Source organism: Sus scrofa, chromosome X (genome assembly GCF_054392235.1).
Source record: "Sus scrofa isolate SSC_HxYL_T2T_F1_AM1 chromosome X, Sscrofa_HxYL_maternal_Yorkshire_Landrace_v2.0, whole genome shotgun sequence".
NCBI lineage: Eukaryota > Metazoa > Chordata > Mammalia > Artiodactyla > Suidae > Sus > Sus scrofa.
In genome coordinates this window covers 130,661,043-130,686,684 of record NC_139401.1, presented here as the reverse complement: position 1 = coordinate 130,686,684, position 25,642 = coordinate 130,661,043, and the positions used below count along the sequence as shown (strand labels likewise).

General features: G+C 37.5%; 1 protein-coding gene across 10 annotated transcripts in view; it reads right to left on the bottom strand.

Moving 5' to 3' along the window:
- FMR1NB (FMR1 neighbor) overlaps positions 1 to 25,642 on the bottom strand; it is a 307,469-nt gene that overhangs the window by 262,227 nt on the left and 19,600 nt on the right. For 5 of the 10 annotated variants that reach the window (XM_085006510.1, XM_085006507.1, XM_085006505.1 and 2 more), the window contains exons 3-4: positions 23,673 to 23,813; positions 22,220 to 22,316 (exon numbers count right to left, since the gene is read on the bottom strand). In XM_085006510.1, coding sequence (XP_084862636.1) covers positions 22,220 to 22,316; positions 23,673 to 23,813 — 238 coding nt within the window. Of the gene's footprint in view, positions 1 to 7,666; positions 7,827 to 9,039; positions 9,209 to 9,320; positions 9,470 to 22,219; positions 22,317 to 23,672; positions 23,814 to 25,642 lie in introns of those variants that run through there. The other 5 variants (XM_085006503.1, XM_085006504.1, XM_021080272.2 and 2 more) reach the window with 5 other exon arrangements.

Below are 25,642 nucleotides of genomic sequence, written 5' to 3'. Positions count from 1 at the left end.
ATGAGTTCCGAAGACTTCTAACTATGATGGAGTAGCTTGGTGGCAGTCCAATAATCTAACAAGAAAAACTTATAAACTCATGCTTTTAAAAATATGTGTTGTGAAGGAATTAGGGGGCTACTGAGTCAGCCAGAACTTAAGAGATGAGATCCAGAAAGAATGAAAGCTCATTAAGATGAGCCTTTCTGCACACTGCTTTTCCATCAGGATATTTTGGCATAGAGCATAAGACAGAAGCCAGCAGATTAGCTTTGGGTCACCACATGAGGTGGGGAGACTAAAATGAAGTTTGGAGCTGCCAAGGCAGCTGATGTTGATGGATCAAGATCCTAAAGAGGTAGGAGGACACTGAATAGAATGTAACATGTGTAACCAGTTTTCTTTTAGAGGCACTAACACCACATGTTGTACAGAGAATAAGGCTAAGAAGTCAGGTAGAAAGCATCAGCAAAGCAGAGCAAGTCTGTGACATGCTCACAGTGCTAGGGAGGGAAAAACTGGAGTTTATAATTTACCAGGTAGGAGGAGCCCTAGCAAAAACTCTGATTCTTAGTTGGAACTCCTATAGGGCTACATCCTAGAAGTGGGGGTTAACCAGAGGTAAAGCTGGACATGTAAAGATTGCAAACTAGTCTTGAGACAGCAAAGTCTCTAGCTGAATCAAAGTGATCTGATCCTCTGCTGCCTGCCACAGGAAAAGGGCAGTGCTCTTTGAAGGAAGATAACATGATCAGGAGCCGCTACAATTTTTCTTATAGAATGTTGAGCATTTATGTGTCTTATATGTGTCTTATAAATACACAAGACAAGAGAAAAAGAGAGAGGATAGAAACAGAAACAGGTGGTATTGGAGTTACCAGACACAGACTTTGAAATAACTGTGATGAACAGGTTCATGAAAATAGATGGAAACAGAGAGATTTTCACCAGGGAACTGGAAAATGTAATGAAAAGTCACATGTAAAGTCTGGAACAGAAAATAAAATGGTTAAAATTAAGAATTCAACATAGGGGTTTAACAGTAGATTTGACAAAGTGAAAACATGATCAGTACACTAAGAGAGAGGTCAGTAGATAGAAAAAAGAATGGAGAGCAAAAAGAATAGAAATTCCTGAAAAGAATATAAGAGATATATGAGATACGGTAGGAAAGTCTAACACAAGTGTAGTTGGGAGACCCAGGAAAAAAAGTGAATGGAAGTGGACAAATTCCTTGAGAAACACAACTCAGTAAATTAACTGACAGAAGAAGAAAGAGTCCTATATCGATGAAAGACACAAAACTTGTTATTAAAAACCTCCCAATGAAGTAAAACTCTAGGCCTAAATGACTCCACTAATAAATTATTTCAAACACTTGAATAAGAAATAACATTGATGTCACACAAATACTTCCAGAGATCAGAAAAAAGGAAAGAACATTCCAAGAAGATAAAATCACATAGTAAAAAGGGCAGGAAGAAACCTTGGGAGGTGATGGATATGTCTATGGTCTTGATGGTTTCACAGGTACATATTTATCCCCAAATTCAGCAAGTTGTATACATTAAATATGTACAGATTTTTTACATGTCAATTATACCTAAAGAAAATGGTTTAAAAAAGAAATGAAAATTGTGTGTGTAAACGAACAGTGTGTGGGGATCTAATCCAGTGATATTTAATAATGATAATACAACTGAACCAAGTGGAGTTTATGGGAAAATCAAGTAGTGTAATTTACTATATTGGGAAGAAGAAAAGGGAGAAAAGTATATGATCACTTCAACAGATGTAGAAAAGGTATTTGATAAGACTGAACTCATAACTGTAGTTTAAAAAAAAAACTCAGAGTTCCTGTCACGGCACAGTGGTTAACGAATCCAACTATGAACCATGAGGTTGCAGGTTCAATCCCTGGCCTTGCTTAGTGGGTTAAGGATCCGGCGTTGCCGTGAGCTGGGGTGTAGGTTGCAGATGCGGCTTGGATCCTGCGTTGCTGTGGCTCTGTCGTAGGCCGGCAGCTACAGCTCTGATTTGACCCCTAGCCTGGGAACCTCCATATGCTGCAGGAACAGCCCTAGAAAAGGCAAAAAAAAAAAAAAAAACCTCTTAGCAAGCTTGAAAGAAAAGGAAACTTCCTTAATCTGAATAAACAGTAACTACAAAAATTACTATTATTTATTTTTTTAAATTTCCCAAGATCAGGAATAAGACAATTATATCTGCTTGCAACACTTCTACTTAACACTGTACTAGAGAGCTTAGCCAGTTTAATCAAGAAAAAGATAAAAATATAAAAGACATAAGGATTAAAAATGAAATAAAAACTATCATTTACATATGACATGACTGCATACATAAGAAATCCAAAGGAGTCTCCCAAAGCAACAGAAATAAAAGCAAAAATAAACCAATGGGACCTAATAAAACTGACAAGCTGTTTCACAGCAAAGTAAGCCAAAAAAAACCACACACACACACAAAAAGACAATTTACAGTATGGGAGAAAATAGTTTCAAATGATGCAACTGACAAGGGCCTAATCTCTAAAATAGACAAACAACTCATACAACTCAACAGCAAAAAAGCCAACAACCCAATTGAAAAATGGGTAAAAGACCTGAAGAGACATTTCTCCAAAAAAGATATACAGATGGCCAACAAGCACATGAAAAAATGCTCAACATCCCTGATTATTAGAGAAATGCAAATCAAAACTGCCACAAGATACCACCTCACACCAGTCAGAATGGCCATCATTCATGAGTCCACAAATAACAAATGCTGGAGGGGGTGTGGAGAAAAGGGAACCCTCCTGCACTGTTGGTGGGAATGTATTTATTTATTTATTTATTTATTTTGTCTTTTTGCTATTTCTTGGGCCGCTCCTGCGGCATATGGAGGTTCCCAGGCTAGGGGTCCAATCGGAGCTGTAGCCACCGGCCTACGCCAGAGCCACAGCAACGCAGGATCTGAGCCGCGTCTGCAACCTACACCACAGCTCACGGCAACGCCGGATCCTTAACCCACTGAGCAAGGGCAGGGACTGAACCCGCAACCTCATGGTTCCTAGTCGGATTCGTTAACCACTGCGCCATGACGGGAACTCCTGTTGGTGGGAATGTAAACTGGTACAGCCACACTATAGAGAACAGTTTGGAGGTACCTTAGAAAACTATACATAGAACTACCATGTGATCCAGCAATCCCACTCTTGGGCATATATCCAGACAAAACTGTCCTTGAAAAAGACACATGCACCCGCATGTTCACTGCAGCACTATTCACAATAGCCAAGACATGGAAACAACCTAAATGCCCATCGACAGATGAATGGGTTAGGAAGATGTGGTATATATGCACAATGGAATACTACTCAGCCATAAAAAAGAACGAAATAATGTCATTTGCAGCAACATGGATGGAACCAGAGACTCTCATCCTGAGTGAAGTAAATCAGAAAGAGAAAGACAAATACCATAGGTATCACTTATATCTGGTATCTAATATATGGCACAAATGAACCTTTCCACAGAAAAGAAACTCATGGACTTGGAGAATAGACTTGTGGTTACCCGGGGGAGGGAGAGAGAGTGGGATGGACGGGGAGTCTGGGGTTCATAGATGCAAACTATTGCCTTTGGAATGGATTAGCAATGAGATCCTGCTGCATAGTACTGGGAACTATGTCTAGTCACTTATGATGGAGCATGATAATGTGAGAAAAAAGAATGTATATATGTATGTGTGACTGGGTCACCATGCTGTCCAGTAGAAAAAAAAATTGTATTGAGGAAATAACAATAAAAAAGTTCTGAACTCATAGGGAGTTGCAAAGAGAATAAAGAAGGTCCCACATAACCTTCACCCAGTTTCCCCCAATAGTTAAATCTCACATAGCTTCAGTACAATACCTAAAACTAACATAACCATGTAAATCAATTATATTTCAGTAAAAACAAACCCCAGAAATTGACATTGGTACAATGTATGTGTGTGTAGTGCAATGTCATTTTAACACATCTCCTTCTGCTCTACTACCTCTAGTTTTAAAGCAGCCACCTTCATCAGTTTAAGTTCAGGCTCTGCATCAGAGGTACTTCTCACTTAAGTACTATCTTTTCCTTTGAATAGACATGTTAGTGGCTTGAGCGAAATAAATCTGTGACTGTTAAGGTTTGCATGTTAGTGACACACTTATGAGCTACCCACCTATCTCTTGCAGGACTTGATCACTGTGTCTGACACGACTTAGTAGTGCATTAGGCACTGGTATTGGACATGACACTCTGAACAACCTTATTTCCTTCCCACTCTTGTGAGGGTCCCTTTGGCTTTTAATCTTTAACAATAACAAGCCCTCAACTGCTTCAACTTTTCATCTATGGTCCAGCATTTATCTTTAATTGTTCTACTGCAACTCTATGCTCATATCCTTTTCCCTTACACTACCCTTTTAGTGGTAATCTCTGTCATTGTACCCAGCAACCCAGATTCTTTTCTGTTAAACAGAGAGCATTTGCAGACTGCAGATGTTCCTTTCTATTGCTTTCAGAGTACTATGCTTATCTTCTTCATTGACTGCAGCAGCTTTTGCTAAAAATCTCAATCTTATAGTCTAAAGTTTCTTTACGGAGTTGTCTTATTACTTATTTCTACCCAGAGGCCTTTTTTGGTTGTTCTTTTTCATTTAGTTTTTCCTGAATACAGTTCTTAAAATTTAGAGAAGCGGTATTAGATTCTTATGGAATAGCTTTAAAAGCAACCACTTGTTTTATTGAACTCTGATGATCATTTGTTGTACGGCCAACTTTTCTCTAAGATGCCAGTTCACCTTGGAAGTGCCTGTTCATCATAGTAAAAGTGAAGAACTTCACAAAAACACCTTTTTCTAATCCAATTATCTAATACATGTCTTACTTTTGAGTCTTTACTATGTGCCAGACACTGTCCTAGGCACTTGGGATGCATCGTTGAATAAAATACATAAAAAGCTCTGCCCTCGGAGAACTTATATTCTGGCAGGGAAAGGCAAATGATAAACAATAAGCATAATAAATGACTAAATTATACAGTATGTTCACAGGTGATAAATGCTATGGAAAAAACAGACCAGGGTAAGATGGGATAAGGAGAGCAAGTTGAAACTTCCTTACACCCCCAGCCTTTATTACTCAATGTTTCATTTAGTCTCCTATCTTGAAAAAATTATTCCTCACATCTTGTACCACCAATCAATTATGACACCATTATTTCTCTGATTCCCTTCACAGCCAAATTTTTTCAACAAATTGTCTACACTCTCTGCTTTCACATTTCACTTCCTAATTTGTAACTCAGTTATCTAATTTCTTTCTTTTTTTTTTTTTTTTTTTTTTTGTCTTTTTAGGGCCTCACCTGTGCCACATGGAGATTCCTAGGCTGGGGGTTGAAGGCTGAATTGGAGCTATAGCTGCTGGCCTACACCACAGCCACAGCAATGCCAGATCCAAGCGACGTCTGCAACCTACACCAAGCTCACGGCAATGCCAGACCCTTAACCCACTGAGCGAGGCCAGGGATCCAACCTGCGACCTCATGGATACTAGCCAAATTCATTTCTGCTGAGCCAGGCCAGGAACTCCCAAAAGTTATCTAATTTCTGCTCCTACCTCTTCACTGAAACTGCTACTGTAAAAGTCACTAATGACTTCCATGTTATCAAATCCAATGGAAATGAATGCAAATTTTGATACTGTTGAGCACTCTTCCTTCCTGAAACATGCCACCACCTATATTGTTCTTTCCTACTTATGCTCCTACTTCTCAGTCTCTGCTGACAGCTACACTACTCTGACCACCCTCTAAATGCTTGCGATGCATGCGTTCCTCTGGATTCTATTCCAGTCCCTTCTTTTTTTCTTATTCTTTCTGGTTGGACTCAATCATTCACTGTGATTTCAATTATTACGTATATATTGATGACTCTCAACTTTTATATCCAGCCAGACCTTTCTCCTGAATTCCAGAACCATTTATCTGTCTACTATTCATATGTACCTGAAAGGCCCATAGGCACTTAAACAGCCCATCTAAAAATGACTCCTCTTCCCCTGCCAAACCTGCCTGTCTTCTCATTGTCCCAGCTCAGTGAATAGCACCACCATCTTTCTAGCTGACTCATCATTTTGAAACCTGAATTTCATACTCTCCTTTCAGCACTCTCATTTCTTCTCCCACACACATTAATCATCAAGTCTGATTGATGCTATAAGCTAAACAGCTCTCAAATCTATTTCTATCCACAAGTGCCACTACCCTAGCCCAGGGTACTATATTTTCTCATCCACATTAATACAACAGCTTCATAAATGGTTCCCTTGACCCCAGTTGTTGCACACTCCCAATTGTCCACACATTAGTCAGAGTGACCTCTAAGAATCTAGATCTAACCATATCATTTCTTTGCTTAAAACCCTTCATTTGATTCCCTTCTGTCCATAGGATAAAACCCAACTCTTTAATGTAGGTTATAAATTCCTCTGAATTAACATCTAAGTTGAAACTGCTGCGAACCTGAACTATTTGCAGTGTTCCAAATACTCCATGCACTTTGGGCTTCATACCTGAAACACTCCTTCCACCCCACAGTGACTGTGTGGCAAATGCCTGTTGATCCTTCTTACTTTTCATTTTATGTCTCTTCCTGAAGTCTGGTCTAGTGCCCCTGCCATCTGCTCCCATAGAAGTTGGTACTCTACTCCTCCAATCACAGCCCTATCATTATTTCTTTATTTGGTTTCCACACAAGCTGGATGGTGAGCTCCATGAAGGAAAGGCCAAGTCTGTCTTGCTCATGACTGACTGTATTCTTTGTAGCCCAGAGTAGGGGTTAAGTCAATGTTCGTTGAATGAATAAGCAACAAGCCCAGGTAAACTTGAGCCCCACACATTTCAAAGAGGAAAGTGAATCATAAAAAAGTGTAACTTTTTTTAAGAGGTCAATTTTATGTATATCACATAACACAATTGTTTTCTTTAAAACATAAAGAAAACGTAAGAGAATAATAGTGTTCAGCTCTGGGTAACAGATTATGGTTGATTTTTTCCCTTTCTTCTACATAACCTTTTAACCAAATTTTCTATAATGAGTGTGTCTTACTTTTATGGTGGAAAAAAATAATTCCATAAATTATAAACTACTAAGAACCCTAATACAAAATGTTTTTATTTCTTTTCCTCAAAACAAAGAGTGTCATACACAGTGATATGATCACTGGTTTTTTCCTGCCACTTTTCTGGAAGGTGAATAACAACATGAAATCTCTGCCTTAACACCAATTGAAGTATATGTTGATAATATAACCCAAGTTGCAAAGATCACATCATTATGCAGGACCTGAAATGCCAGCAGAGCTTTTCATATGGTTTTAAAATTCTATAGAAACTATTTTTTTTAATTTTTTATTTTTTGTCTTTTTAGGGCCGCACTCTCGGCATATGGAGGTTCCCAGGCTAGGGGTCTAATCAGAGCTATAGCCGTCAGCCTATACCATAGCTCACAGCAATGCCAGATCCTTGACCCGCCGAGAAAAGGCAGGGATCAAACCCGCAACCTCATGGTTCCTGGTCAGATTTGTTTCCGCTGTGCCACAATGGGAACTCCCTGTGAAACTATTTTTAATAAGAAGAATTCGGATTCTGATTTGATGCACAAAAACTGAACTATAACTTTATTTTATATTTGGAAATAAACATAAGAAAAATAACTTTCATCCTTCTAAAATGCTCCATCAGGTATAGATGACTGGGACAGTTTCCTCTGCTCTGAAAGGATTTGTGTTCTTCTCAATGGGAAAATAATGCTACAGGAGAAAAGTAAAGTAGAGTTAAACAACTTGAAAGAATTACTATACACACATCACACTTTGTTACAAAGGGAACTGACTGCAACAAAGTTCTCAAATTCTATATGCTGAATGCTATCATTAACTTAGTTATTTTCAGTTTGCCAATGTATCATCTTATTACTGTGAGGCATACAGACAAAATACACTATAGCAAATACCATTACAGTGACAAATTATGAATAACAAAGATAATTTCCATGCCTCAAAGAATGGGCCACAGAAATCAAGCTTTGTTAGTCTAGTTATATCATATACATGCATATGTGCATGTGTGTACATATATATATGTATGTATGTACTGCATTAAACTTATACAAAGTAATATGTAGGTATGTATAACAATTAAAATGAATTTTATACGTTTATTGCCTAATATGAATAATATATCAATTATATATACATATATAATATCTTGTATAAGGATTTTCTTTTGTTTCTTCTGAGATCAGTCACTTTTCCTATTCATCTAGTCCAAATCTCTATTTTGCGGCTTCGTGAAGTGAGCCCAGGAAAGGTAAGGGATTTGCCCAAGCTCCCATTGTAGAGTAGAGCAGAACTGGGACTAAAGGCAGACTCTCCTGATGCTGTTTAATGGTCTATTAGTCCACTCCTCTCCTCTATAACTGAGACTAGAAATTTACACCTTAAATTTAAGTAATGTGCTGCAATTTTCAAAGTCTTTTCACATATGTTATATTAAGCTACACACAAAAAAAAATCTCAGCTGAAAGTATTAGGGAGCTGAAAGGTTAAGGTACTTGCTCACGGAAATGCCACTAGTTGATGGCCTGAGTCTCCTGACTTCAGGCCAGTATTCTACCCCTTGAAGTATACTTCTTTTCTCACAAACCATTTTATTCTTATTTGGCCCTTTGCAATTACTTTGGGAGGAGGATACAGAGGCCAAGGCTAGGGGATCTATAAGCCTGTGCAAGTAAAGTGAGGCCCAGGTAGTCCCTGATGTGTGATTCCGGGATCATCTCTCTGAACCTCTTCTAATACTGCATTGTGTATGTTTAGGGAACATACAGCTGAAACTACAGCTAGGATCCAGAATTTGATCTCAGATCCATTAGACTCCTGTGGCCATGCTCCTTCCCCTGGATATGTCAATATGATCAATGTATATGGAGAACCATGGCCATTATTATTTAGCAAGGGTATTTACCATAGAGCTTCAGAGTCAGGGTAGGCAGATTCCATATCTTTGTTTCTCTGAAGGGCTGAACTATATATACCAAATAACATGGCACCCAAATAACTTGGCATATTTCTTGTCCACCTTCCTCTCATCCAAATATCCCTAGTGACAGTATTTGCTTCATAAGCTGATACTTCTGTGGTCCAAACATTTATGGGATAAAAAACAAAAAAGCATCAACTGAACCAAGATGATGATAACAAGAATCAAGTATTAAATACTTCAACTTTATATCCTATTGTCGTTACCTTTGGTCTCCTGCTCCTTTTCATCACCTAATCCTTCCTCATCCATTGCTGTCCCTAACATTTCAGCATCCCTCTTTAGTTTGTTTCTTTGTTTCTTCAAACCCTTTAAAATTCTGTTCATTTTCCTTCGTAAAGGGTTGGCCCATCTGCTGTAATATTAAAAGTTCAAAGTGAAACCTTATTTCTCAACAGTGATAGAAAATAATAATGGTGGGTTATAAGGAAAAGGCTATTTGCTCATATAGCTCTTTACACATTCCCATCTGACTGTTTAATTCACCAGATTTAATAACTATGATAGAAAGTATTACACTTGGGAAGAAAGTCAGAAAGAGAAAGACAAATTCCATATGATATCACTTACATGTAGAATCTAAAATATGCCACAAATGAACCCATCTACAGAACAGAAACAGACTTGCAGACATAGAGAACAGACTTGTGGTTGCCGAGGGGGAGGGAGTGGGATGGACTGGGAGCTTGGGGTTAGTAGGTGCAAACTATTATATTTAGAATGGATAGACAATAAGGTCCTACTATATAGCATGGGGAACTATATCCAATCTCCTGGGATAGACTGTGCTAGAAAATCATATTTAAAAAGAATGTAGGAGTTCCCGTCGTGGCGCAGTGGTTAACGAATCCGACTAGGAACCATGAGGTTGCGGGTTCGATCCCTGCACTTGCTCAGTGAGTTAACGATCCGGCATTGCCGTGAGCTGTGGTGTAGGTTGCAGACGCGGCTCAGATCCTGCGTTGCTGTGGCTCTGGCGTAGGCCGGTGGCTACAGCTCCGATTGGACCCCTAGCCTGGGAACCTCCATATGCCGCAGGAGCGGCCCAAGAAATAGCAACAACAACAACAACAACAACAAAAAAGACAAAAAGACAAAAAATAAATAAATAAATAAAAAGAATGTATATATATATATACGTATGACTGAGTCGCTTTGCTGTACAGCAGAAATTGGCACAACATTGTAAATCAGCTACACTTTAATAAAAAAACAAAAAAAGAAAATGTTACACTTGGCTCACTCATATTTATTACCGTAACCATAATTATTACTCCATGTAGTGTCATTTTGATCACTGGCTCCTCTACAACATAAATGGCGTCCTACTTTCCTCTGCTGACATCAATGTTACCCACCCTCAAGACCTAACTTATACATTATTTATCCAGGTACCCTTCCCTTCCACCTCTAGCCTATAGGGATTCCTCCCTCCTATGAACTTCAAAACCAAATAGTAATAGTTCACATTACATGATCACCTACAATATTACAATTCGGCACTTATATTCACTATATCATTGGGTGGTCAATCCTAAACTTCCTTGCATTTGTATGGACAGTGGATGGAGGTAAGCACCTGAAAGCCTCTCAGAGGCCAAGAACTCAGGAATTTGGCCAGGTGCTTTATATACTTTATCTTCACAATAACCCTATAAGGCGTAAATGATAAAACTGAGGTTCAAAGAGGTAGGATAACTCACCCAAGGTCATGCATAGCTAGTAAATGGAGATGTTACTAGTATCTGAACCAAGGTCTGTCTGACTCTCAAGTACAGACTCTTTCTGTTAGACCATACTGTGGCCTTAGCAAACAATGACTAATAACAGTAAGTAAGATAGATTTCCTACATGCCAAGGCCGATATAGAAGTGCTTCATGTGCATGATCTTATTTAATCTTCATGATGTTAATGAGACAGGTATAATTTCTATCATTTCCATTTTTCAGACAAGGAAACTGAGGCACCAAGAAGGAAGGTAATTTGCCCAAGGTCACCAGACTACTCAGTAGTAGATTCAAATCCTGACCTGTCTAAACCTAAAGCACAATTTCTCACCCACTATATTAATCTGTCTCTTTCTCCTTAGAACTTGGAAATAACGTAAGGCTAGAGCTTTACTTTGTAACTTTATATACTCTACCGAGCAATGAGGGCTCAGGAAGTGTTAGCTGATTTTTATGTTTACAGACCTTTCACTTTCTAAAGACCTAAAAATCCAAGGAAAAGAAATAGGAATGCCTGTAGCAGAGGTAAGGATGGAAACCCAGGAGAGAAGGATTTGCATATATTATGAAGAGATAATGAGAGACACATATGCCTATCCTCAGCTCAATGCTAGGTAGAATACAGAAGAGGACAGCTGGCCCCTGGCAGTGCTACTTAGCTATACAGAGCAATGGGTTCTGAGCATGTGGGGCCCAGAGATAGGTAAGCCTACTTTTGACATGATGACTCTGAAGGTAGTACTCATTTTTCTCCCCAAAAACAACATTTTAAGTAAGTAAGACAGATATAGAGCAAATAAACACCTTTTTCTCAATCAATCATAAAAAAATTCTCCAGACATAAATGAAATAGTGGGTGAAGGCCAAAAATATATTTGATATGATTTACCTATGGCTTCTTTACATTGCACTGCTGTTAACTGCAAGCTTTAAAAAAAAAAAAAAAAAACTTAAACAACTAAATAATTCTCAGTCCCTTAGAGCTAGATGTGTTTCAGAATGTAGAATATTTCGTATTTTAGAAAGTTGATATGACATGATATACTGCATATTACATCACATTCTCATACAGTCTGGGGGGGAGCATCTCATGATCAAACAGTAATGTTTATATAACAAAACATATAAATATTCACTCTAAGCATTAAATAATGACTAGAAGTGTCTCAGGTCAGGTCAGATCAGGTTTTGCTGCCAAATGAATTCATAAAAAAGCTTAAGGTTTACAGAACTTTTTGAGTTTCAGAATTTTCAATAAGAAAATGAGGACTTACTTTTTTTTCTAATGCTATGACTTTAATATATCTTATTCCACACAATTAAAATGATGTTTTATTTACCTATACATTTTTATTTTAAGATAGAAGTGATATCACATGGTATCTGTCTTTCTCTTTCTGACTTACATAGCACAGGGAACTATATCTAGTCACTTGATGGAGGATAATGCGAGAAAAAGAATGTGTGTGTGTGTGTGTGTGTGTGAGACTGGGTCACTTTGCTGTACAGTATAAAATTGACAGAACACTATAAAGCAACTATAATGGAAAAATAAAAATAATTAACAAAAAAATTAAAATGTTTTAAAAAATAAAAATAAATTTAATGGTGTACATTTCACCTAATCAACAAAGAAAAATGAAACACAACCTTATTATTTTAAAACTCACTGCATTGGTTTAGGTTACAGAGGACTTGGTTTTAGGTTTAGCCTTCTAACACACATCATTGATCCAAAGTTACATATTTTACCCAGTCCCTAATGAGAATACCCAAGGGGTAAAAGTAGGGGTGAGATCATCTGTTTAGTATCCTAGAGGTGATTTTCTTCTTTGTATATAAAACGCCATATATTGTGGCTAGTGTATTCACACTTGAATTAAACAAATCAATTTATCCCATACTCATTCGCTCACTGAACATTTTTTCATTTATGAAATAAAATACTATTCTAAATAGTGAGACATAAAGACATGGGACCTGCCCTCACAGGACCTTAAAATTTAGAAGGGAAGGCAGATATATAAGTGGATAATTTTATCACATTGAGCTAATCCAATAGAGGTAACCAGAGGTTGGTAGGAGACAAGGGGAAGAAGTCTGACCCAACCTGGGCAGAAGGTTTGGGGTAAGCTTTCTAGAAGTCTAATCTAAGGAGACATCTAATCAAGGCCTGCATTCTGAGTGGAGTGAGCCAGATAAGGAAGAGTGGAGATGGGGAGATATATAAGAGTATTTCAGTCAGTGAGTAGTTACACTGTGCGAAAAGCTCAGAGTGGTGAGGCAGCATGTTATCTGTAAGCATCATGTAGAGTAGTGTGGCTAGAAACATTAATAGGTCCAATGAGAATTTCTAGTGATACATATCTATACAGTTTTGGACTTTTTTCTCTGGGAATTCCCAGGAGCCTAGATCTAGGAGCAAAGAAGTGATGTAGATTCAATTTCAATGCAACAGAGGAGCTGGAAAGAATGGATTCATGTGTCAGGCAGTAGGATACAGGGTAAAGAAATCAGATGATGTTAAAATGATAGAAGACCAGTGAAAAAGAGAGAAATAATGAGTCCAGAGGGCTCAATGAAAACAGGAGTAGCAAGAGTAAAGAAAGGAAAAACCTAGAGAACAGGCACCAATGGTCAAAGAATAGGATTTTGAAGTTTAAAACTGTAGAGACCCATAGGCTCAATTTTTTACAAATGACAAGTTTCAGGATATTGGCATAAATATGGGTGGCCAGTGCAGAGTGCAGATGACATCCCTCAGTACATCAGGGAACTGAGGCTATGGGCTGAGACAGCTCATAACAGAGACAGTGAGGCTCAGATGGAGAAGAACGCTCAGAAAGACGCTCAGATGGAGAAGAACACAATACCTAGCAGCCTATCAAGTGCCTAGACCAAGCAGGAGCTCAATAAATTTTGCCAAAAGAATGAATGAATAAAGGAGAGCGAAGGTGAATAAAGGAGAATGAACTGGAGAGTTTAGTGCAGTTCCAAATGGGACTGCATACTAGATTCATTTGGGGTGCTTTAAAAATACAAATTTCAGGACCAAATCTCAGACTTACTAAATCGTAATCTCTTGGGTAAATCTGTTTTATTAAACATTCCCAAGGTTACTTCCATAGAAGCCATCTACAGACGATAGATGTAAAGCCATCTTTTAGACAACGTTTGAAACACTGGTCCAGTGGGTTGATTCTTCCATGTTTCTTAATAAACTCTAATTCATTAACATAAATATAAATTTGTTAAGACAGGTGAAGAATAGAACATCAATTTTATAGCTAGGAAAACTTATAAGTTTAACTTATCATTTGCAACAGCACAACGACCATTATAAAATCCACAGAAATGATGAAGTAGATTATTCCAAAAATTATTCACTGAGTTGCTTACCACACGATCTAGAGATCAGTGGTTCTCAAACCTTAGTGTACATGATAATCACTTGTTGGGCTTGTGAAAACACAAACTGCTGGACTTTAAACACAGAGTTTCTGATTCAGTAGGTCTGGGGTGGGGCCTAGAAACATACATCTCTTACATGTTCCCAAGGGAGGATAATAATACCTATGCAGAAACCCCATTTTGGTATTCGCAGTTCTAGACTCAAAGTATGAAGCTTGGTCCCTTGTCCTCACAGAAGTTACAGTTTACAAAGGAATAAAACTAATAACAGGAAACAAAGGAAAATTATATGTTTGATTATGTGCATAAGAATACAAGTGCAGAAAGAGGTTCCAAGAAAAGAGAAAACAGGAGTTCCCATCACGGCACAGTGGTTAACGAATCCGACTAGGGCCCATGAGGTTGCAGGTTGGATCCTTGGCCTTGCTCAGTGGGTTAAGGATCCGGTGTTGCCGTAAGCTGTGGGGTAGGTTCCAGATGCGGCTCGAATCCCGAATTGCTGTGGCTCTGGCATAGGCCGGCTGCTGTGGCTCTGATTCGACCCCTTGCCTGAGAACCTCCATATGCCGCAGGAGCAGCCCAAGAAATGGCAAAAAGACAAAAAAGACCAAAAAAAAAAAAAAAAACCACTGGGATCTCAGGCAGTTGCAGAACACTTCATGGAAGTTGGGGTAGCTGCAATATGAAGGTAAGAAAGAATTCGAACAAGCAAAGATGATGAAGAAGAACAATCCCAAGATCTAGGAGCAACATGGACAAAAGAAAAGAAGATAAAGAATAAAGCCTGGGGTATGCCAAGAAAAGTAAAGACAGTTCCCTGGCTGAAGCAAAAAATACATGGAGTATTATAAGAAATATTATTGGAGTTGTAGAATGAGTCTGATACAGATAACTTTGAAAGTTGCAGCCCCTTTGAGTGGATTTGAAGCAATAAGATGTTACCATTTTAATCTAATTTTCTTATTTCCTATAGTAGAAACTGCGAGAACTCAGAAGACAGACTGGAATCCTTGCTCTATCACTACGTAACCTTGAGCAAGAGGCCAAACCTCTCTGTCCTGAAGGTCACACAAGACAATGTATATGAAAACTTAAACTGGAAAAGGCCAAACATGCTGTTTTTATTTGTACCTTTTTTATGGAATGTGATTTCTATCTTGGAGACTTGTTTATATCTTATATTAGATTAGGTGTCCCTTGAGATCACAGAGCATGATCTGATTCACCTTTTTGCCCTTCACAACACCCAACAGAAGGCCTGGAATCCAGATATTCTTGAATCCATTAGAAGTTCTTGAATGACATAATAAGATAATGCTATTTTAGGAAGATAAGTCTGGCAGTGTAGTACAGGATGGATTAGAAAAACAGTAGATTAGGAGTCCAAGTATATGCCCGAATTAGCCTGGCAAACATCCTTACTCACTCCCTCCTTCCTAAGGGCACAGCCATACATTCCTATCAAAGTGCCAGGAAACTTCTCCAGAACCTAACTCCTAGCCATCTTCCAAACCCCACTTGCAGCCCCATCCCAGTTATTGTCTCTCTTGTATGAATTCTTCAGATTGGATATATCATCCTAATGTTCTACTCAGTTCCCAACACTGCCTTTGCATTTGAATGCTAGCTAGCCTTGGCTTATGGACTGAATCTTTGTGTGTCCCTAAAATTCAGGTTGAAGTCCTAACTACCAGTGTGGCTGTATCTGAAAACAGGACCTCTAAGGAGTAATTAAGATTAAATGAGGTCATAAGGGTGGGGCCTTGACCAGGAAAATTAATGTCATCATAAAAAACTAATTTTTTAGTTTTTTTAAACTAAAAACCAGACATCCTTCTTTTTCTCTCTTCCCCCTCTCACATACATCATGGAAAGGCCATGTGAGCACACAGAGAGAACGTCACCATCTGCAAGCTGGGAAGAGAGCCCTTACAGAAACCAAATCAGCTGGCATCTTTATCAAGGATTTCTAACCTGCAAAACTACGAGAAAATAAATGTCTATTGTTTAAGCCAACTGAGCTGTGGTATTGTTATGACAGCCCTAAGAGACTAATACATCTTGATTCCCTTTTGCTCCTCTCCTGAAACCACTTACTTAGGACAGCAGCTGACAACATACAAGGCTTGGAGCAAGCTGAGACTATAACATATGAGAAGAGGTAAATCCCAGATCATTCCAAAGGAAATTTTAAAAAAATGACAGAGAGACTAAAAGAATAGAATTAAAAATTAAGGATAAAGGACAGTAAATAGAGATGATTCCAAGGTTTCTAGCCTGAGAGACTAAAAGAATCAATGACAGAAATGAATAGGTGTCAAGGGGAGATGATTTGAGAGGAAAATAAGTTCAGTTTTGCACATGTTGCATTAAGTATATTTTGCACTAATAGGACATCTAATTCATGAGGGTAGTTGGAAATATAAAAGAGGTAGAAGTAAGGATTTTAGGGTGTAAATTTAAGAATCATTTATCCAGAGAAGCCCAGAATATTATGTTCAGAAAGGACTTTGGAAATTATCAAACTCAATTCTCTAATTTTATGAGAAAATCAATACCAAAGGAAGTCAAGTGCACTATAAAACTGGTAGTAAAGGCAGAACTAGAACAGACCATTTTTTGGCCACGCCCACAGCACAGGGATGTTGCTGGGACCAGGGGTCAAACCTGAGCCATAACAATACCACAGCAGTGACAGCACTAATTCCTCAATTGCCAGGCTACCCAGGAACTGTCAGAACACAGATCTTTTAAAATATTCTTTCTGCTACATATTTGTAATATTCTCTGATAGTTGAGAATAAGGCCTTGGGAAACAACCAGAGCTGGGAAAACAAAGAAAAGCAAACTGAGCTGGATCAGAATGGTAAGGGAAACAATGAAATTCAAAGCAAAGTTCCGGGACCGGGGCAGTCAACAGTGTAGTATGTGACCAAAAAAGGTCAAGTTGGATGGGAATTGAAGAAAGGCCACTGCATTTTGCAATGAGGTTATTAGTTACTTGGCAACAAACTGTTCTTTTTAATAGTACCTAATATTCCAGAATTCTCTAAAATTCTGCCCTTGGAGTCCTTGCAATAGGAACACCTCAGACATATAATCCACATATAATGAGGTTCTCATTACTTCAGTAACTAAATTACCTTGAACAGGGTCCAAGAACAACTGGCTTCATGTAAATTTCAAATCTATACTGTTTTATGTTAAAGCAGGTTTCCAGTTTGCTCACATTCTCATCTGATCATATTTTATCAAAGTTCTTAGAGCCCAGCCATACTTTTAAAGTTTATAGGCTTTATTTCCTTTCTCTGAATTCATATGTATATAATCCTAGGAACCGCAACCCCTTCAGCAGTTGGCTAATTACTGCATAAACCTTTTCAAAATAACATTACTAATTATATTGTACAGTATAATGAGACACACAAACATGGGGATTTGAAAATGTAAATGCCTACTTTTAAAATTCAATGGGTAATGATTTTTAGGCAATTTTTGACACATGTATTCCCAGTTTTTTACCTCCCATTCTAAGAAAATAAGTGGTATTAAGACTATCTACATAATGAAAACCACATTATAATACAGAGAATCACTCAGCAGGATTTGTCTAAATGTAGAAATTTTCAGTAACAGCCATCTGGCAAGTAGCAATATTCAAAGTGTATGGGGGATGTGCTATTTACATCATCTGTGTATCAGATGATCTACAATCTTAAAAAAACATGGCACTTTATTAGTTGAAAGAAAACAAAATCTTGCCATTTTCAGACTGAGTTCTGAATTTTTCTTAATTCAAAGTTACAAAGTCAATCTGATAGGAAGAAAAAGAACATGAAAATGCACTTCATCTGAGTTTAATAGGCATAGTATTACAATATTTGAATTTTCCACCTTACCAAAGCTATGTACACACTCAAGTATCATATCACTATATAATACACAGATATTTAACTGACATATACATACAGATTAAACTTTATATAAAAACAGATAAACATTAGACGCTGAATTTTGCACTTGAAAATACTGTTACTGGCACTCTATTATGTATCGGGAATAATTTAGCCATCTTCTTCTCCTCTCTCCCCGTAGAGCCCCCTCCCCTACTTCCTTTTGTCCCAGTTTACCTGATATTTTCCTTCCTTCATCTCTATGTAAGTCTTAAGCCTACTAGTGACACTTAAACCTAATGAGGCTTCTGATTCCTATTAATGAGAATAAAAATAGATCTTACATAACCTTGAGGACATAATGAATTTCAAAATGCATCTTATATGCAAGTTTAATAAGGCTGTTAGTAGCAAATTCTTAGAAAGCTTTTCACTAATGCTCTCTGCTCCATTTGTATATGTGAACCAGTTTAAGCTGGCTTGAGTTCTCTGTGTACCTGGTTCACATCACACCTGAATTCAAGTCAAGCAGACATAAACTGCAGAATCAATTATAAATTATTAAAGGGGAAAGTTCAGCCAATTCTGATTAGAAATGGCAAGCATTTGAAGAGTCTATAGTAAAAAGACTCCATCTGGATGTAATGAATTCTGTGGGACAAGATTTGGGTTAGGTCCCCTCTGCACCTAACCCAAATCTTGTCCTCCTTTCAAAACTTAACTCAAATAGCACCTCCACCATGGAGCTCACTCTGCCTTCTCCCACTCAACCTGATACCCAAAACTTCAGAACTTTTATAAGTTATTGCCATCATTCATTTTAGTGCTTAATTATATTTCATCTTATACTGTTACTTAATATGGCATGCTTGGGATTTATTTTAAGGTAGATTTAAGCTCCTTAAAACTGGAATGTATCTCTTAGACATTTCTGTATCCTCCACAACATCTAGCACAACAAACAGTAACTGAGTATGGTCAATTGTAGAAAGCATGAATTAGGCACTAAAAGAATGAAATGCATTTGTCTCTGGAAAGTGATTAACCTCTTCATCTAAACTACTTTCATTTCTCCCTCAGACTCATATTGCTTCTCACTTTGCATCCCTTCCAACTCCTGCCAGCTGTTAGCTCCTTAGGTGACCTATAACTAACTAAAAGGCACTGTCCAAACTGCAGGACTTGAGGAATGTCAAAACATCATGTGCTTTGGTTTATGACTAAAGGCCAAGAAAGGAAAGTTACCATAGCCTTTTCCTGAAGGAATGTATATGTAATATACAGGAAAGGACCCAGCAGGAGGAGAAGCTTAAGAGTATCTTCCAATGCCTCAAGGGTTCTTCCAACAAAGAGGACCAGATCATATTACCATAGATCTGCATTTGGCTTTGGGCCCCTCTGATTTAGACAAACAACTGTGTTTGGCTTCTTTCTTTTCTTTTTCTCAACCACTGCACACTGATTTTATTGCTGCATCAATTTTCCTTTTATGGGATCATTTATTTTACCCACTGTAATTTTTTTATCTATCTGTTTATTCTTTGAGATGGAGAAAAGAAAGTGAGTTAAGGGAATAGCTATAAAGAGATACCTTGCCCCCAAAAGGGGGAGTTTAGCAGGCTTTGGCCTCCATTTAAACTCCTTGTTTGGTATCAAGGATAGGATCTTAGTTCTAACACAGTTATTCCCCTTGCCTCTAAAATAAGCTTACCAGGAAAACATGATAGTACCCCATCCACCATCAACCATCCACTGTTCCTGGAAATTCAGCTTAAGCAGAAAGCTGAAACTGACACCTACTCTGAGTTTGCAACAAAATAGCTCAGGATAACTTACAGTGGTAAGGAACATACCACTCTTACACAAAATGGCAAAATAAGTAAATGAATAAATACACAAATAAATCACAGTAAACCAAAATTTATGGTGTTCTCTATATAAATATAAATATATATATATATATTATTCACATTGTTCAAATCTCTCAAGCACTTTGTATTATACAGAACAAGAAAATATATTCTTATTAAGGGATAATCCTCTGGAATTCATCTTAGAGAAAAATTCAGTGTGCCTGAACATTCCCATAAAACTCCTTTGCAAAGGCGCAACAGAGGGGCCATAATGAAATTATTATACCAGACCTATTACACTAGACACTCTAAATTGCATGGCATAATCCTAGTCACCTATTTCTAGCACATAATATTTCATTTTTATTTATGCGTTATCTTCTATATGAAATCAAGCTTTAGAGAGGAGGAGGAAAGGTAAAAAATGCCACTCCTATTCCCATTTACCTGGGAAGAGAAAGAAAAGAAGGAGGCCTAGGAATAAGAGACTACTCACTCATTATAGAAAAGTGAAAACTGAAAAAAGAATAGACATTCATATACAAACTGGAAGAGGTGAAAGACTGTGATCCAACTGACTTTTCAAAATAGTCTGTGAAAGTGATGTAAGCAATGACAAAGTTTAAATCACTATAAGGACTGCCTTCCGGGCCAGCCAGTTCCATTCACTGTATTTCTTCACTCGTTCAACTATTCATTTATTCAACAAAAAATATATTAAGCATCTACTATATGTGAGGCACCTTGCTATGAACTGAAAATACAATGATGAATATGACAAATTCATTAGACTCAAGGAAAAGGTACAGAAAAGAAAAAAGTCTTAGTGAGGAGTTCCCTGGTGGCCCAGCAGTTAAGGATTTGGCATTGTCACAGCTGTGATGTGGGATGGATTCCTGGCTCCAGAACTTCTGCATGCTACAGATGCAGCCAAAAAAAAGAGGACTTCATTATCTTTATGGAAAATAAGGTAAAACATGTGTCTAGTCTAAATCTTACCATGAAATCTAAATTTCTTGGTAACTCAAACACTACTTTCTTATTGACTTGAGTAAAAATATTAAAGATGCTTTACTTTCAATAGGTACCTTTTCTTTACCAGAGAGTTTAAGGAGGTACTTGCTCTCAGGGTTGTACCAGTGCCAAACTTAGACTTGCACAAATCTGAGAGTGAGTGGCTCACTCATCCTACCCTAGTCCTAGCCTTGATCCCTACTTCCAAACCCACTCTGTCCCAGTAGGTGGGGCGCTATTAAAAAAAAAAAAACAACAACAACTTGGAGTTTCCATTGTGGCTCAGCAGAAACAAATATGACTAGCATCCATGAGGACACAGGTTCGATCCCTGGCCTCACTCAGTGGGTTGGGGATCTGGCATTGCCGTGAGCTGTGACGTAGGTGGCAGACACAGCTCAGCTCTGGTGTGGCTGTGGCTGTGGCAGAGGTTGGCAGCTGCAGCTCTGATTCAACCCCTGGCCTGGGAACCTCCATATGCTGAGGGTGTGGCTCTAAAAAGACCAAAAAAAAAAAAAAAAAAAAAAAAGTAGGGGTTTCCACTGTGGCGCAGTGGATTATGGATCTTGAGTAGTCTCTGAAAGGGTGCAGATTCAATCTCTGGCCTGGCAAAGTGGGTTAAGGATCTGGTGCTGCCACAACTGTGGTGTAGGTCACAGCTGTAGCTCAGATTCGATCCCTGTCCCCAGGAACTTCCATATGCCACAAGTGTGGTCCCCCCTCCCCAAAAAAGAATTTATAAGCATCATGCCAACAGCCCACTGGGATTTTGCACAAGATGCTAGTAAGAAATCTGATACAAACGCCTGAAGACAGACCAAAGCTTTAAGACCCAATGGTAGATGACAATCTACTAGATGGATACTAACACTTCCGGGAATCCTTTTGATTTGTGGTTAATAACCACCTCTACTCCACACAACTTCAGCTCACTGATTTATTTCTTCCTTCCATTCGGGATTTTGTTTGATAAGGGAATGTACATACTATGCAAAAGGATATCTTAAATTTACAGAAAAATAAAATAACATGCATTAAAGAAATATTATAGTAACTCAACTTTTAGGTTTTTCCCAAGCTACCTTCTTTCAAGCAAAAGGGACCGAAACATAACCCCTGCATTTTTGGAGCTATGAATAAATGTGTCTATACAGAAATATTCAAGTATACTTAGCAATCAGCAAATAAAAGTTTATGTTTGCCTACCTCCTCTGGCAAAGAGAGAAGCAATAAATGGGCAGCCATCCCAGGATGAGCATGCTGATCACACCAAACCCAAACATCCGGAACATCTGCGTAGGCTCTGGTAGTTTAATTATATCCTGTTACTTTTATGACTTAAGCAAGAGAAGCAAATCTGAGCTCTTTCATAGTCTTTATAAAAAACTATCATATAATAAAATAAGGAGATATTCTTACATAACAGGTAAATATCCTTGGTATTCTATAAGTAGCAGTTTATGAAATGTTCTTGAAATACAACTAAAGGTTACATTTAAGTATGTTCCCCCCAATGAAAGCCTTAACATAGTGATCTACTGTTTTTGTTAACAGACTATGAATCATACTAAATACATTCCTTCCTATGGCCTAACCATGTTTTTTCCTTGGCCATATGTTATACATCCTAGAATACTCAGGAAGTGAATTAATCTATGAATAGTTAGCTTGATAAAGGAATGGCCTCTTAAATGTTTACTTCCAAATTATAAAACATTATGTTAAATGAGAAATCAAGAATTTGCATATGAATAAGTATATTTTATTCTTATATTCATTCATAAATGCATTCTAATATGATTGGGGAATTGTAAGTCATGGCTCAATTTCTCCCTCTACAAGAACCAAATGTCTCTTCACACATAATATAAAGACTAAACTAATGAATGAATTATAAACACCATGTGACAGTGTTCAAATTGTAATACTATATTCATGGCCAGGTTTCAGTTTCCATTATTAATACTAGATGTTCAACAAAGAGCTGTAAATTTAATAGGGATGATATTAACCTAAGACACTGTTTTGCATGCATCCTTTTGTAGCATTTGTTAGTGTTTAATCATATCATATACGTCCATCAAGGAACCAACTGGGAATATGTCCCCACTATCCAAATGAAGGAGCAAAAACAGATGGTCTAGTGCTCAAAACACTGTAAAGAAAAAAAATCTTAAGAGAAGAACCTAATTCAAAAACAAAAGAATAAAGAGAGAAACTAATAAACAGACTTTAACAAGAAACATTCAAGTATACTGTTACATACTGAGATGCTGAAAAAAGATAAACGAGATTTCTACTCAGGAAGAGAAGGTGGAAAGAGAAAAGTAAGCTAAGGCATGACTGATTGCTATCTACTCCCAGGCATTGAGGGTTACATCTCATAAAGCTTGGAGCCTATGTGACAAGATAGTGACTAAAGCAAAAGAAAAGATGAAACTAATTTCAAACTGCCATAATCCCATCTAAGTGCTAAGCAGAAAAGGCTCATGAACAGAGAAGCCTGACCACTTCAGGACTTCCTACAGATGGTATTTCTCTAGGGCTAGGAGCCTCCTTTAATTAAGTGTTTGGACCTGAGAGATCCAAATTTAAACTGAGGCTGTTTATTCAATTTTTAAAAAATAAGAATATAATAAATGTAAGAGGATGAGCTTACTATCTTTCAGTGGGACAAAACAGTTGAAGTTGCTGGTCTTGAGTGATGAATAACAGCACTTGTTTCTCAAACACTCAGTCTTGTTAAAATCTTGCAGTGGATTGCAAGGCTTCACCACCTGATTCTCCTTCAGAATGCATGCTTTTAGGTGAAAAAAATGCAAGAAAGAGAATTTGGCATGGTTAATAAGCACATTCCCTAATTAAATAATACCTGCAATACAAAAGGAAAAGAAAAACACTTAAGCTGGTACATTTCAAGATTGAATGATTTATACAAATAGTACTGAATGCTGAAAAAAATGAGTTAAACTAAAAATTACCACGAAGTTATCTAACATCATGTTTTCAATTCTAGATGAACTGCAGAAAATAAAAAGTGTTAACAGATCATTGGTAAGGTAGTTTCAAAGTGACTATAAACAAAAGCTGAGCAATAGTGATGCAAATGTCACACAGAAGGGGCTAAATAACAAGAACAGGTCAAATGTCCTTAAAACTAACACCTTGCTAAAATAATACCACAGACATCCTCTCACTCAGTTTTACTAAGTTACAGATAAATTACGTCAATAAGAATGAATGCAAGCAAAATTTGAACAGTTTACTGCTAGGAAATAAGGTAAGTGATACTACTGGTACTGACCTACTTTCTGTAAACACATCATATTGCCACTGCAATGTGTTTTGAGAGTCTTTCTTCTGGCCTTAAGTTATGAATCTATAATTTTTGAATAGGCAATGATTTATAGTACAAATACCAAGATTCATACAACTTCAATAAATTCATATATATCTGAATCTGTAAGATTCACAAGCTCAAATAGCTGATCTATATGAGAAACAATTGACAACTAAAAAAGTAGGTATCAGTATTTTATTCAAAAAGAAAATCTCTATAGTATGGCTTTAAGGCCAGTATAGATTCAGTTCAATCTCCAATACCATCAACAACCTCAGACTTAGGAAAGTAATAAATGATGTTTTATGATCACTCTAACCACTCCAAAGCACTTCAAAATCAGCAAAGAACAATGTAATGGCTATTTAGCATATTTTTACCTCTTGGTATATTTTGTTATATTCTTCTTCTTTAAAAACTAGTAATTCCTGAAGCCCAGGTGAAAATAATAATAGCTACCATTCATTAGTCACCTATTTGAGCCAGGTACCCTGCTTTAGACATATTATTTTTAATCTTCACAGCAAACTCTCAAAATTAGTTCTACAACTTCCATTTTTACTTTTTATTTCAACCTCCATTTTTAAAATGAAGAACTAAAGGATCAAAGTAACTTGAACAAGGTCACAAATTTAATGCATTACCAGTTGGCCTGGATATTCATTTCCCAAATATTTTAGACACGTGAGAGCTTAGCCTACTTTGTTGTTATACTCTAAACAATCTGTTCTAAGATTCTGCCAGGCCCAGAGTGACTCTCCTCCCCAGGATGGACTACATTTGGAATACCATGTTCAGCCTTGGATATCACACACTCAGAAAAAGGTGACAACTGTCAGGGCTTGGTCAGAGACTGGAAGGACTTCCTATGTCCTGAGTTCTTCCCTGTTGGTACTGTTCAAAGACCACTTTCCGGGGATGAAATTCATACAAGAAAAGATTTTAAATCATAGAAAAGACTGGACTAGATGATCTCTAAAGTCCCTTCTAATGCTGGGCTTCTGTTATCTTACTTAAATTGCCATCTGATAGACTCTATACCAGATACTAAAATTAACTTTCAGACTCAAATTACCAAGAGACACTTGTAATTTTGAAGAATAAAAAAGGTAGAACAATTATTTTTATCAAGCTAAAGCATATATAAATGATATATAATTTTGTCCCAAGGGAGAAGGATGGTTTGACCTCTCAAGCTTCTCTGCCAGTCTGTCTCTTGGTTATCATTTTAATCTGTAAGAGATGAATCTATTTCTAACAGCAGCCTAATAACAAGATGACAGTTACTT